The sequence below is a fragment of the Sabethes cyaneus genome, chromosome 1 (genome assembly GCF_943734655.1).
Source record: "Sabethes cyaneus chromosome 1, idSabCyanKW18_F2, whole genome shotgun sequence".
NCBI classification, from domain to species: Eukaryota; Metazoa; Arthropoda; class Insecta; order Diptera; family Culicidae; genus Sabethes; species Sabethes cyaneus.
This window is the reverse complement of record NC_071353.1, coordinates 133,893,416-133,909,503: the sequence shown is the minus strand read 5'-3', so window position 1 is coordinate 133,909,503 and position 16,088 is coordinate 133,893,416. Positions and strand designations below refer to the sequence as shown.

At 40.7% G+C, this 16,088-nt stretch overlaps 1 protein-coding gene across 14 annotated transcripts in view; it reads left to right on the top strand.

Annotated features, from left to right (window-relative positions):
* Positions 1 to 16,088, top strand: part of LOC128732702 (inositol hexakisphosphate and diphosphoinositol-pentakisphosphate kinase 2) — a 55,495-nt gene that overhangs the window by 5,827 nt on the left and 33,580 nt on the right. For 10 of the 14 annotated variants that reach the window (XM_053826016.1, XM_053826012.1, XM_053826015.1 and 7 more), the window contains exons 1-2: positions 5,471 to 5,985; positions 7,998 to 8,391. The exons of 1 other annotated variant lie outside the window; for it this stretch is intronic. In XM_053826016.1, coding sequence (XP_053681991.1) covers positions 8,128 to 8,391 — 264 coding nt within the window. In that variant the 5' untranslated portion in view covers positions 5,471 to 5,985; positions 7,998 to 8,127. Of the gene's footprint in view, positions 1 to 5,470; positions 5,986 to 7,997; positions 8,392 to 16,088 lie in introns of those variants that run through there. 3 more of the 14 variants (XM_053826005.1, XM_053826003.1, XM_053826004.1) reach the window with 3 other exon arrangements.

Here is a 16,088-nt window from a genome sequence, read left to right as displayed (position 1 = left end):
AAACATTTATTTAGAAGTAGGGTTGCCGTTTGAGATTCATCGACAATTTCACTCAACGGTTGAGTGAAACATGTTGGCCAACTTTGTTCATAGTCAGGAAGTTGTATCAAAATGCTTTAAAGGGCAATTTGAAAAATCAATTTTTAAATACCCTATGGTTGTTAACAGTTGAAGAATATGCGTCTGAAACCGTTAGGATAAATTCCAAAAACTGGTAGTGTTGTTTGTTCGGTGCATATCGAGAGCAATTACACTGCGAATAAAACTCTTCAACTATTGGAGTTGCTAACCATACGTTATTATCTATTATCTATCAGTTAAGTCGAGTCTGGAAAAACCAACTGGACACGATACTGAAGATGTTTCATGATAATTTTTTCAAATGATTACAATTGAATCGAGCGCGTCAAGGAACTCCTGAATGAAAATTTTCGTATGAAGGAGCTGGGCAACTTGGGCATTTGGATCAGTCGTACTGAAGATACGCGTTGCATTGGACCAAGAAGGCTATATCGAAGCCAAGTTTGATATCAATATGGCAAACTATAAGTCAACAAAGATACCGATTGCTTGTAAGCTCATCAAGGTAATGTCACTGAAACCCCCTGGAGAGACGAACTATGGTCAACATTCCGTATCGGGATGGATCAGTATTCCGTTTTGTTTGGCTCGGTGTACTCAAACGGACATTTTCTACGTCGTAAACCAACTCTACCGATACAGCTCAAACCCGAAAACGTTGCATTGGACAACCGTCAAGCAGGTATTTCGTTATCTCCAAGAAGGATGGCAACGACAAAGTTCTTGGATATAGTGATGCATACGAATTGGGTCGCTGTTTCGCAGTTTCAAGAAACCGGCACAACCAAAGCATAACCGCGATTGCTAAGGTTGCGTTGGAAAGTGGAGTGATTAGCATAGATTATGGTAGTTCTGAAAGCCAGCTAGCTGACGGATTCACGAATCTTTTATACCTTGTCAAGTTTCCTACCTCCTCGTGGTACCAGCCGGGATACGAGCAACTTTGGTGGAGATCGGGTAACCAACCCCGGTGGAAGCCAAGGTCGTATGCTGACAGGAAAGGAGGGCTCTTTTGAGCTTCGTTGGCCCTCCGGCGAAACAGGGGGTTGGTGTAGCAGGCTTTGCAAGCCGTCACCACGAAAAATACTAAAGCACGGAACGAAGAACAAATAAATTCTTACTGGAACAATCGTAATAGACCCACGCGACGAAAAAGGACTATGGATTGGAAACTCGGAACGTGGAACTGCCGATCTCTCAACTTCCAATGGAGCACTCGAGTGCTCTCCGACGTATTGAAGAGCCGCAAGTTCGACGCCGTAGCGCTGCAGGAGGTGTGCTGGAAGAGCTCAACGGTACGTACGTTCAGAGATGGACATACCATCTACCAGAGCTGCGGCAACAGACACGAGCTGGGTACAGCTTTCATAGTGATGGACGAGATGCGGAAACGGGTGATTGGGTGATGACCAATCAATCCTCGAATGTGCAGGTTGAGAACCAAGGGCCGATTCTTCAATATAAGCATCGTCAACGTGCACAGCCCTCACCTCAGAAGTACCGATGACGACAAGGATGAATTCTACGCGCAGTTGGGGAGTGAATACGACCGCTGCCCAAAACATGATATCAAGATCGTCATCGGGGATTTCAATGCTCAGGTCGGCCAGGAGGAGGAATACAAATCGGTGATTGGAAGGTTCAGTGCACACGAACGGACCAATGAAATGGGCCTAAGACTTATCGAATTTGCCGCCTCCAAGAATATGGCCGTACGTAGTATCTTTTTCCAGCACAAAATCCATCAAAAGTACACCTGTAGGTCACCAAATCAGACAGAATCACAGATCGACCACGTTTTGATCGACAGTCGGCACTTCTCAGACATCGACGTCAGATCCTATCGAAGCGCTAACGTTGACTCGGACCACTACTTAGTGATGGTTAAGATGCGCCCAAGACTCCATTGTGAACAACATTCGGTACCGACGCCAGCCTCGGTTAGATCTCGCGCGGCTGAAGCAGCTAGACGTCGCCGCAAATTACGCGCATTCACTCGAAGCTGCACTGCCGGAAGAGGACGAGCTGGACGAAGCCCCTCTCGAGGACTGTTGGAACACTGTCAAAACAGCCATCAGCAGTGTAGCAGAGAGCTCCATCGGGATCAGCAGAACGATTGGTTTGACGATGAATGTAGGAGGGTGATGGATGTGGAGAATGCTGCGCGGGCGGCCAAGATGCGCAGTGCCACACGACAGAACGTAGAAAGACACAAACAGAAGAAGATGCAGCGAAACCAAATCTTTCGGGAGAAAAAGCGCTACCTGGAAGAGCAGGAATATGCAGAGTTGGAGCAGCTACATCGTTCTCAGGAAACGCGAAAGAACGCGTACCAGAAACTGAACGGATCCCGCAAAGGCTTTGTGCCGCGAGCCGAAATGTAGCGGGATAAGACTGGCAGTATTCTGACGGACGATCGTGAGGTGACGGATAGGTGGAAGCAGCACTTCGACGAACACCTGAATGGCGCCCAGGCGGAAAACCATGGCGGCGGGGAAAGCGATTTCGACGGTGCAGCAAACGGGGAAGAGGTGCCAGCCCCAACGATAGGCGAAGTTAAGGAGGCCATCATGCAGCTAAAGAACAACAAGTCAGCTGGAAAAGATGGCATCGGAGCGGAGCTTATTAAAATGGGACCAGAAAAGCTGGCCGTTTGTCTACACCGACTAATTGTTAGAATTTGGGATACGGAACAGCTACCGGAGGAGTGGACGGCGATGAGTTTGAGGTAGTCGATGAATTTGTCTACCTTGGCTCACTGGTAACGGCGGACAATGATACCAGCCGTGAGATTCGGAGGCGTATTATCAGCGGAAGTCGTGCTTACTATGGGCTCCACAAGCAATTGCGGTCGAGCAGACTAAGTCCCCGTACAAAGTGCACCCTGTACAAGACGCTTATTAGACCGGTTGTTCTCTACGGGCATGAAACATGGACAGCGCTCGAGGAGGACCTGCGAGTGCTCGGAGTTTTCGAACGACGAGTGCTAAGAACGATCTTCGGCGGCGTACAGGAGAACGGAGTATGGAGGCGGAGGATGAACCATGAGCTCGCACAGCTCTATGGCGGACCCAGTATCCAGAAGGTGGCTAAAGCTGGACGGATACGATGGGCAGGGCATGTTGCAAGAATGCCGGACAACTACCCTACAAATATGGTGTTCGCCTCAAATCCGGTAGGAACAAGACGACCAGGAGCGCAGCGAGCAAGATAGTTAGACCAGGTGGAGCGAGATCTGGCGGAGAGTACTCGGTGTCCGATGAATTGGAGAGCGGTAGCCCTCAACCGAGTTACATGGAGAAATTATGTTCAACAAGCTTTGTCTTAGGACGGCAAGCCACCTAAGCAAGCAAGCAATGCTTCCGTTCTATAAGAGTGGGAATCGCTGAAGTGTCAGAAACTACCGTGGTATTACAAATTTGCCTACTGTCTCCAAATTATTTGAAATAATTGTGGTTGCCTTTATGGACTTAAGACAGTAACTTTGCTTACGGAAGACATACATGCACTTGTCGTATTTGAACGAAAGGTGTTGCGAACTGTTTTCAACGGAATACAAACGGATAGCGGAGAATGGCGGAGGCGTATGAATCACGAGCTACAGGCACTGCTTGAAGAGATTCCCATTGTATACCTGGCGAAAGTTGGGAGACTATGGTGGGCCGGCCACGTCTCAAGGACCGCACGACCGTGCAGTGAAATCCGTTCTCTTGAAGAACCCCACCGGCACTAGAGGGGCCCAACGTGCTAGATGGCGACGAGTAGCTCAGGACCGAGTACAATGGAGAGGAATTCTTGATACGGCAAGAACCACCCCGGCTCTCGGCTGCTAAAGTAAGTAAGTAAATTGGGGATTTGCTCTATTGGGGCTTTCGAATTGAATGGCTTTGAAATGAATTGGCTCTACGTAACCTGCCTTGACCACTGCCGTTTGTTTGACCTCGATACGCTCGAGTGTCGGCGTAAGTTGCAACAGGCGTTGTTTGTGGCAGAACTGCTAAATGGTGAGATTGACTGCCCGAAGATGATGTCGCTTTTAAGCTTCCGCGCATCTCAAAGGACTTTGCGATCATCATCGCTGCTGACTAAGCTGAGCGAATAATGTAACGTGCTTTGCCTTATTAGTAGTAAGTCGTCCCGGTTAGAAAACCAGTAAGTATGATCATTGGCAGGTTAGCGACGATAGACAGGGAGAGGCACAAGTTGTGGCTAAAAATAACTCGACGTCGACGTCGCACGTTAATGTCCCCCATGATGATTCAACAAGGGTTATGTAATATTGGCAAATCATAGGACCTCTGAAGTTGGGTTCAGCATTTGGATATTATTGGCTTCCATTATAATCTACTTCAACCCGCGGATCTCCTGGTGTGGTAAAAAGGTAACGAACTACGAACCTAGTAGTCTTCAATGATCAAAAATTTTCATTTTTCTTGTAAAGAATGGCATTCAATCGGATCAATTACTACGGTTCGTACCACTAGCAAGTATGAAGTAACTTCTATAAACAAATGAAAGAGGCATCCATGGAAAATCTCTTTTTAATTTTTTTTATTTGAACCCTTTAAGTATTTTCATCGGACGCATTAGAAGGTACAGCGGGCTGGTGATATGTTGATCATAATTTAGTAACATAAAACATGGAATTGTTTTTAGAAAATATCGAATACAAAGACGCAATACAATTCTTGCGCTACTGCAATGCTTTTTAACAGTCTATTTTCCCTCGAAATTATAACGATTAATGTCTGTCTTGTTAGAGTAAGAATAAATCATCGTACCTAATTCGAGGCCAGATGGGCGGCAACGTTACAGTAAATAAGACATCAAATAGTGTGCGCAGTCTTATGAGAAGCTTCAGTAATAAATGTACTGACTCATACACAATGATCAAACGGCTTTTTTGTCGCAAGTTACTGACTTTGTTTAACTTGATCTTTGATCGTACTGCAGGACCATTATTTGAATCTTCAATCTGATAGAATTGCAGATGCAGATATTTCTAAAATTTCATTATTTATTCGATGCTTTTAGAATTGTACGTGTTTTAGATGCGTTTTATCATTAACATAAAAGTGCAAAATTTCTGGGAACGGCTTAGTTATTACCTCATATTCTGGACCAAAAACAGCAACTATAACCAGCAGCGTAAATTTGCTCAGCATGGCACGAATTAAAATGGAAATGGCAGAAACATTGTATGTTGATCTGCTTACGATATTATTTCATCAACAGAGTTTTATCATAAGCACGGTTTCACAGTTTGGCCTATGGAAAATTTCCATGCCGGGTACCTACGCCTTTTAAATACTTTCCGACAATGTAGCAGGGTCACTGTAAGTTATTTTTCGAGTATACTGGTAAATCCCTATCGCATCTTCGACCGCACACGCGATGCGGTGAAGTGAACGGATGTTAGCTGAGCTGCTCTCTTCCTTCAGTTCGCTCGCGGACACTGTGCTGAACGGTCGTAATCGTATTTGAATAGGCACACACATTTACGTGAGACTTCGTCGCCCTGCGGGCGCGTTTTCAGTCGACACGGTTACCATTTCGGTTCGTTGTTAATAGAGGAGGTTATAATCTATTTGGAACGCCAGTGGACGGAATAAGCCGGCTCTTCTCGAGCGAGCGCGAGTGTAAGCGATAACGAAATCCAGCTAGCGTAGGGATTCGGGTAATGATTGGTGCAGTTTTGTGCGAGGAAAAAAATCTGTCCGCTTCCTTGAGGTGTGATTCAACTGATAGATGTGCAATCTTGATTATTCCTACCTAAAAGGTTACCTCTGAGACGCAAATCGAACCGATCAGAGAGTGAGCTTAATATATGAGAAGTGTAGTGCTAGTGTAGTAAGCTTGGCAGATTACCGGGGGTGGTGTCTCTGTTTGGAATATTTAGCGTAGGTTGGTTTTAAAGTAGTTCGTGAGTTACTGTATTTTTCATATCGACAAGCAATATTGCCGAGAGCATTAGATTACAAACAAATGTTTTCTGCTTGTACTGATAAATTTGACTAATGTTTAAATCTGGCCTGTACGAGCCATCAATTTGTTGTCATTGATAAAACATGTATGTCAAGGCTATGTAATAGATAATCACCTTGCACAGAAGGCCCATCTATTTATGGTTTCAATGGGATCATAGGAGAGTTCACGGCACTATCATCCTACATATTCTACGATAAATTTCGAACAATTCAAAACATAAACCTAAGTTCAGTGTTACAGTTTCGAGTCTAAATAAAAAACTATCGATTTACGATGTATGGTTCCTAATCCGAAGTTGTACAGGCTGTAGGCTAGAGTTTGTGATTTACCGAACACAAACTCAATTTAGAATACTGTGTACTCCTATAATTAGGAACCGCTAAAAGAAAGAAATGAAAATTCAACCTCAATTATCAATTTTCGCTATTTACTCTAGATATCAGACCATGGATGCTAAAAAAGATGAAATTATTTACCATTTCTTTGTGTCCACACACCTGTTCTCCACAGGCTGCACAGTTATTTACATATTGTACCCTTGATACTGTGGTTGAATAGCTTCATTTCAATTTTGCACACCAATGATTCAGTCTCGACATTGAGATGGCGATAACGGGTGTATGCACGTCAATCCGGAATGCTTTCAGAGACAGATTGCGTAAAGTTGCCCCTCTTAGTTGGTTGCTTTTTGATATTTATTCGTGCCGATAGTTTATTTGTCAAACTAGATTGCACGTATGGATAGCGTCTAGACATCTCCCACTAGATAGATAGATAGATAGATAGATAGTTAGATAGATAGATAGGCACCGCGATGACTAGTTTGTTTTGATAAGCTAAATCGATTGCTATTACTATTGTGACGTACAGCGCGACCATTGCGAGGTTGCTACGATGGTTCTAATGAAGCTGTCACTCTTTTCGGTGTGAAAATCAAACTTTATTTTCGAAATCGGTGCCGCATGAGAACCTCTTCCCTGATTTTTTCATATACCTAAGCTCCAAAGAAGTTTATATCGTCGTTGATAATGTTTTTCCGGATACGCGTTAGTAACAATCGAAACAAGCACATCCGTAAAAGCATTAGTGAATTTGCTTAGTTGTAGGTTCAGACGGAAATTTGTTTGTCTGTCTTATGTAAGCACTGGTCATTAAATAAAAAAAACCGCACAGATAATACAACACAATGGAACTACTCTTCTGGAGGGACAGTTTGACGTGCTAAATAGAAACAACCATATAATGATGCTATGTAGGTAGTGGATTTAACTTGACTTTGTACGCCGAGCGACATGATATCTTACGTCCGTCGTGTCGGTCACACATTTTCATCCGGTCTATTAGCTGTAACTATCCAGCAAAACAGTACAATTATGTCTAATCAACGAATCTACGATAATGGATGTTGCGTGCTGCTAGTTAGAACTGTCATTTTCAAGACATAATAAATTTTGGTGTTTTATTTATTGATTAACGCCTGAAATGGAAATCCAATAAGTTGGTTTCCCTACATAGTTGTTCGCAGTTAAATCATCTAGATAGGTATGGTCTGCTCGAGAAAATATGACTCAAAATCAACAAACTGTACAACCGATGACCTTGACTTTTTCCGATATGCTGGAATAAATCTTACATGCGTGAATTGAATTACACTCATCTAAAAATAACTGCAAAACGATGGTTTGACGATGGCGTGTTTTTATGATTGCATCGCACGAGGAATGTAGGTAATGTGGATGTGGGGCGCACGGTACAGTAACAGACATCTCTGGATTGCACTTGTAGGTGAAGTACTATTCTCGTTCCGACGTTCTGAAGGGTTTTATCTTAAATAATTTGCGGGAAACCCTGTAAGGATATGATGAGATTTACAGTTCAGTTCTATTTGTGTCTCGGGCGATATAAACTTTATTTCTACCATGATTCAGTCCGTAGTAGGAATCGAAAAAGTACACTTGTGATAATGAAGATCCTTAGAAATAGACAAATAGTGCAGTGCATTTAAGCGATTCTTTGCGGTGAAGTGCGTCGGTTAAACAAAACAAACCAAGTAAAATAATGGAGTGGTCGTGGTTGCGGGATTGGTGGCGATTGAAAAAGCCGCGACGAAAGCATCGACACATCAACAGACCAGCAACGGCGGCAAATTCGGATCCCGCAAATGACGGTGAAAACGGTGCTGCTCGTTGCGTCGATGACGAGTTCGATATTGCCGACGTTTATGGTTACGAGTACGGTGAAAACGATCCACCCACCAGCAGCAACGCCGAAAACGCCGCTGACGATGATGATTTCATCTGCTACTGTGATGAATGTATGAATGTACGACTATTGTTAATTGAGTTTTTATATGTTATAGGTTTAAGTATTATGTTACTGTTGCCGTTACATGTGATGCATGATTTACGATAGGAGAGAAAACAATTTGGGGATGGGTTGTACGACTTTTCCCCGACAACTGTTTTCTCGAAAACGATTTGCCCAAATGAAATTTTCCCGAGTGTACTATTTCCCCGAAAAATGTTTACCCGAAGAACGCATTCCCCGAACAAACTATTTCACCGAATTATTTTACCCCGAACGGAATATTTTCCCGAATTATTTTTCCCCGAACGGATTATTTTCCCGAAAGATTTTTCCCCGAGGCGAGTGACGTGAGAAATCAAAATTCACTGCGCTGCCACTGCAATTATTTCGTTGTTCTGCGAATCGAGTCACATGCCGCAAAAGATTTATCCTAAAACTCCAATGTTATTCGATTCGACCGGGTTGAAAATAATTAAAAGTTGCTGTCACGCATTTTATCAGAATATCAAATAATAAAGGAAATAAAAAGGATTTCGTCAAATTCGAAGTTGACAACATATATTTTTCAAAAACGGATCGATTCTGTAACTCTTTCTTTCTTTTAAACGTAAATGAGTTTCGTTCATACAAAGTGTGAGACACATTCACCCGGTTAATGGCAAATGTTTTCTAGATGATTCAGGGCGAGACTGCCGTAGGCCGCGAGTGTTTGCCGGTGACCCGCCGTCGGAAGCAATGGGGGGGGGCAGCCCCCCGCAGAAATTACCTCTATCTAGGGGCATGCATTTTCCTAGGTTTACTGACTAGTAGGTGTTATCCCTTAGTTGAGTCCGAACGAGCGGTAGCGAGTAAGGACAGCATATATCCAGCCATTGACCAGACTGAATTACTTCATTCAATAAATCACAAAACAAGTTTTAGAAAACTATAATGCAATAATCTAATATTTACGATCCGAGAACGATTTTCCTCTTAAACATAAAAAAAGGACCTAGGTCAAAGATATTCACTTGTTTACTAATAAAAATAGCAGCTAATGTATCATCCAGAGATGCCAGAAGTGAAGACATGTCTTCATTTTGAAGACATTGTTGTTACAAAAAAGTGAAATGTCTTCACTTGAAGACATGTGAAGACATGTCTTCACCATGCAGTTTAAATGGGCGGAAAGCCGAAGGAAGACAAATGAAGACATTTTTCCTTGATTCGTGAAGACTTTTCAAAAATCACCTGGCAATCATCGGATGTAGTAGATCGTAACATGCAAATCTGCGAAACTTTGTACCGTAAACGCAGTCATAGCAACCAATCTTCAGTAGATTCCGCGCGAGCAACAAACAACTACTTTATGGACAACACTGAGCTGTCAAAACTAGAATACCTAGAAATTATAGTATTTCAATGGTTAACAAAAGATTGAGACTTGGATATTTTTAATAAAACTAACATTACTAATGTTTTGTTTTATGTGAGGTATATTTTCCATTAAAAGTCTCTCCACTTTTTAGCTTGTTTGGTTTTATAGGTTTTCCAGCCTTCGGATTATCAATCAGTCTTGTAGGGATGGGAACTATCATTAAAAATCGTTACTGATAACTATCAGTAGTTTCAGTACGTTACTGATAACTATCAGTAAATGAGAGATCGAAGTAAACCGCGACCGCGGAAGGACGTGAAAATTTTTCATGTCAATTTTTTTTCGTTTTCCGTAGACCAAAAATGATTTTGTATTTAAATGTTTACATGTATTGTTTTTTGAAAATGTGAATTTAGTGTTACTAGCTGCGAAGGTATTCAGAAAAAAGTGCGTTTAGGCGTGAGAATTTTCCGGTTTAAAAGTAGTTGTTGTAGCATTGAATAAAAAGGGCAGAAAACGAAAGGTGTATATGTTCAGCATCCCAAGCCCGTGCAAGACAAGATGCAGAAGAATGTAGTTTGAGGAAATGTGAAACAAGAAGAAACTGTCGCCGGTGAAACAACTGAATTTGAAAGCTGCTATCTTGTCCATCATTCAACAATCAATGGAAGCTCACTAAAAAATGGTGGAGCTGCTGGTACAAGAATTAACCAGAAGCAGCATCAAAATAATTCATGTCATGTCCAACAGAAAGTTAAATTAGTTCCATCCGGAAATAACCTATCTAGTGGATAAATTTTCAACACTGACTGGGGGAGTAAATAATTTCCTCTTATTTATTTATTTGATCATTTCATTAATATTCTAAATAATCAAAACAATTTAGAATATTATTCCTTGCAGAAAGGGATTGTCGTCTATTTTCAGAAAGCGAAATAAGGCGCTATAACCTTGGCCTATTGCAGCCGGACTTTTGGTCTAAATACCATAAGTTCATCCCAGAGGGTCCGGAGTATCACTTAACTTTTATTAGCAAAGATACTCCCAACGAAAACAAAGCTATAAATACTCAGAGACGGTTGGTACGAGACGTCCCCGTTTCTTCATTCCCTGTAGATTTAGAAATGCATCTATGTGTGAATAACTTATTCACACAAGATTCATTTCGTATAATCATCTTTGCGGCAATACTTCACAGTTGGCCTGGCCGATTAAACATTTGTAAGAAATCTCTGATATCTTGCAAATGTTAATACAGACAAGAAAATAATTTAAACTATTTCTATGATTAGAAATAATTAAAATTATTTCCAGGAATCCTTTATTGTGGCTGTGACGGTATTAATAAGAATAAGATAAGATAAGTTACTGATAACTATCAGTAAATATCAGTAATTTTACCCATCACGGCATTGTAGCAAAAAAATAGACAATTTTAATAACTGCATTGTTCATTGCAATTTTACATTGTAATTTATCAGGTGGACTTCATGGGGGCTCGCGCAGCTACCGACCAGATTTTTCCCACCCGACAGATCTTGCAGAAATGTTGAGGATTCATCTTGTCCTCGGATCACATCTTAATTTCAAAGCAACATACGATACAGTCCATCGCGACCAGCTATGGTACATAATGCACGAAACCCGTTTACGGATAAACTGACCCGATAATTAGAGCTATATTGGAACGAGTGATGTGTTTCGCACGTCTCCGGGACACACTCGAGTCCCTTCGAGACTCGCCGAGGGTTGGGACAAGGTGACAGCTTATCCAGTATGCTGTTCAACGTCACTCTTGAGGCGGTGTTCCGATCAGCGAGTATCGAAACGAGAGGCATGATTTTCATCAAGGGTATAAGTATATGAATCAGGACATACTTTCACTGCTTGAGAATCCCAGAGACCCCCATCTACATCTGACGAAAGTCGGTAGGCTACGGTGGGCCGGGCACGTCGTAAGGAACGATAGAGCAACGACAACAGTTCTTTTCAACAACCCCACCGGCACCGGAAACACGAAGACTCAACATGCAAGATGGCTTGACCAAGTCGAAAGTGATTTATGACTTCTGAGACGACTGGGAAACTTGCGACGAATGGCCCAAGATCGAGTTAAATAGAGACGACTGCTTGAAACAGTACGAGCCACCCCGGCTCTAGGCTGCTAACGACAAAGACGATATATTGTGTCACTCGTCTATCGTACGCAACTGTCTACCATTTATTTAATCCAACTGATTTTTCTAACGGGACGACGTAACTGTATCAGTAAGCATCAATAACTGCGAAACCTTACTGATACTTAGTGATATTATTGCTTACTGATAACTATCAGTAATTAATGATAGTTTTCTCATCCCTCAGTCTTGTGATCCCAGTTATAATAATATTGACAACTTATCAGTTCAAAAGCACACTAAACTATAATATAAGCCCATTACAAATATTTTATAAAGTTTTTGTCCTTCCGGTGTTCGGCCACTGAAGGGGGGGGGGAGGTTGGCAGCGAAAAAAAAACATGGATTTTAAGAATTTTTGTTTGAGGGTTAAACGTGAAAACCGAATATATACGTTATTATTTTCTGTGCAAAAATATACGAAAAAAGACAAAAACGAAGAAAAATTTTGACGATTTTCGGAAATTCCATTGTTCGAATTTCCATTTCTGTTTCGTGCTAGAAGCGTCAATTCAACTCGGAGACTCATTTTTCGAGTTTTTCAGACTGTAGAGCCCACAGACAATTGATTTTATAAAAAGAAATTTGACTCATATCCTACAAATTATTTTTTTGCCCCCCGATTTTTCAAGCCAATTTCCAATTTTTTTTGTTAGATTATAGTCACTTTAACAGCTTATGTCATTCGTGACTTCTGTGGGGTTGGGATTTGAATCCGGGTCCTCGGCGTGAGAGGCGTGAATGCTGACCACTACGCCGGGACTGACCCCATTAAAAGAGATCGTTTCAAGACAAAAAATCATTTTTTAAATAAAATTAACGCTATCGCTTGAATATGCTCAAATAGAGGCCTATTTTGTCTGTCGCGAGATTGCAGTGCAGTTTTTAACAATTTTTCTTTCTGCATCATCTTTTTACTCCTTGGCCTATGGATCGAATCACCCTGAAGCAGTCTCAGATAATCCCCAGAAGTAGATCTCTCCTCCTCTCGAAAGGCTCTGATCACTGGATAAAATTTCTGGTCTGTTGCACGCTTCAAGGTACCGTTGAACTTATTGCGATATCCCTCAATGGAATTTGAGGTTCGAGGGATATCATTTAATGTGCTGTCTTCCATCGACCAGAATTTTGGAGAAAATCTCGGTTTTACAAAAACCGGTTCTCCGTTTGCGTCCGTTCTATATCGTCCAACATAAGGTGGCGCTGATGCCCGGATCGCAGCAAAACCTTCAGCGACCTCTGCTTGACAGAGGAACGCCAAGGCTTGCATTTGCCTGAACATAGTTTGTATGCTAACCGAAATACTATAGCTTTTCGATAGTCCTTTTTTCTGTAGTTGTTTCCACATGTTTTTAATCAAGTGGTAATAACATCCATATTGGTTAGAATCTATAAATAAAATACAGTATAAATATTTTGATATTAAATCGAGTACTTATTAAAGTTGTTACCATGAAAAACAGCCTTCACCGCATTGATTCCCGCGCTTTCAAAATCCGTGAGAATGATTTTAGGATCGAGAGTTATTTCATTGTTTGAGACAATTCGTTTAAGCAATCTTAGTGCCTTCTTATATATTTGCTCGGATTTCGATGGTAGAAGCATATGTACGAAAGGAAAAAATTGCTTTATTTCGCCCTGTCCAACACAACCATGGATCGTGAATATTTGTTCGAAATTAAAAGGCGCGGTAGAAAAAGTGCCATCCAGTACATAAATGGAGGCCTGGCTCAACCTTCTTAGATTCGTAATAGTGGAAAATATCATTATATGCCCCCCTTGGACCACGCTATTTTTTACCAAAAAAGGTTCACCATCGAATGTTGTAGTAAATTTTTTATCAATAACGTTGTAATCTTGAGGATCACTTGGAAAGCCATCTTTTCCTCGCTGGCGCTGACAAATGCGCCGTTTCGCTAATTTTGAAATTTTCGTCTGTACCTAAGAGGAATTTAAAAATGGTTTTGTAGCGACTGTAGTAATACTGTCGTTAGAAGTATGATTGTTCTACTGTTTCAGGTTCTTTTGGGTTGGGGTTACTTTTAGCAGCAGAATATTTGCTTGGTAATCTGATGCTGGTTATTAACATAAAATTTCATTAACCATCAATTGATCTCAACGCAATCGTATCAACCGGGTTCTGATGTACCCACTTAGTAATTCGCCGATTTTCTTCTAAATTTGTATAGGTACTTGTTTCTTTTCTGAAATTGCTTGCAATAAAGCATAGTACTATGCACGATATTCTGGTAGTCTTACTTCAACAGGAGCTTGCGCGGCACAATAGCGTATGATTTTTTCTGGCCGTTCAGATCCTTCCTGTGCTTTACGTTTTAAAGCAGCTCTATATCGGCATGTTTCAACTTCCAGTGGATCCGGGAGATGGTTTTGATCAGAAGAACTGATTAGTTGATGACGCTCTCCAACGACTTGCGTCCGGGCTCTGCCACGGCATTTTTCGCCATCGCGATGTGTGACACATAGCACGTGTTATCAACCTTCATACAAAAATGTGTCGTTAAATAACATTAAATGAGTAATGAATTAGTTACATACTTGTTTATCTTTATGATAACAGAATCCATCATACGCTAGTTTTTGACCACCCCGTTTAGTTTTAATAATTTCACAATTACTATGAACTGTGTTTGACTGTTCTGGAGATAGATCGAACACATAAAATTCTTCCATTGTTCTGAGATTGAGACCTTTTCACGAAGAGCTTCACGTACTGAATAGTTTCTTCTATCCAAAGCGTGTAAGCACTATATAAAAGAACAATAGAACAATGTGGCATTGAAAATTTACCGTAAAGTGGTGGTACATTGAGCATGCACTACATCGGTAGTTACTCTAACTGAAATTCAGCAAATGCAACATATTGCAAATATTATAACCTTAGTGTTAGTGAATATAACATAACGACAAACTTGTACCCGGTCACATGTTCTTTGAATTCATGAACAATGAATTACTTAAATATAGCTTCATTCACCATCAATAATATTCTAGGAACAAATGTTCCTTTACAGAAAATAAGAACCGCTTATATTGATAACAGACTTTCTTAGGAAAGAAAAGGGTATGAAAATAAAGCTTTATATTATATCCGCGTGATATAACTATATATTTTTAGTATATTTATTATCGCTTGATATTTAATATGTCAGAAAATAATAAAATATAAGATACATTTTAATAACTGATACAAAAGATTACGGAATTGAGCTTATGAAAGTATCTTATTCAAGCAACGTAATCATCATTTTGTAAAACTGGGTTCAAACATGCTGTTCTAAGAAAATAATCACACTTTTCTAAGAATATACTTTTCGGGGAACTGGCATTCGGGAAACTAGTACTTTCCAGAAACTGTCTTTCGGGTAACTAGTGCTTCCGGGGAAACTGCTTTTCGGGAATTTAGTACATTCGAGGAACTAGTATATTCGGGAAAATATTTTTCGGGGAAACTTCATTCGGGGAAACCGCTTTCGTGAAAGCGGGTTTCGGGGAAAAGTCGTACAATCTTGGGGATGATTTTAACTCAGTCATTGTAAAGTATATTTGTAGTATTTTTTACTTGATTCATTTTTAATCTGTTCCACCACATTTACTGTTCTAATGAGAAGTGACCATCCATTCAGTTAATTTAGTTACTTTTTATTTCTTTTTGTTATCACTAGAATCTCTTTTTATGTCCATTCATTTTACGTGATTTCCTTTCAAGTCTACTTTTTTATCTAACTTTTATCTAACGTCCTCTCGTTTTGCTTGGGGATGATTTTAACTCAGTCATTGTAAAGTATATTTGTAGTATTTTTTACTTGATTCATTTTTAATCTGTTCCACCACATTTACTGTTCTAATGAGAAGTGACCATCCATTCAGTTAATTTAGTTACTTTTTATTTCTTTTTGTTATCACTAGAATCTCTTTTTATGTCCATTCATTTTACGTGATTTCCTTTCAAGTCTACTTTTTTATCTAACTTTTATCTAACGTCCTCTCGTTTTGCATCCAAAATTTGAATTAACGTCCTCTTTTTTACGTCCGAAATTTGAATTAACGTCCTCGCGGTTTACGTCCAAAGCTTGAAATATCGTCCTCTCGTGTTACGTCCGAAATTTGAATTTACGTGCTCTCGTTTTAGGTCTAAAATTTGAGTTCACGACCTCGTT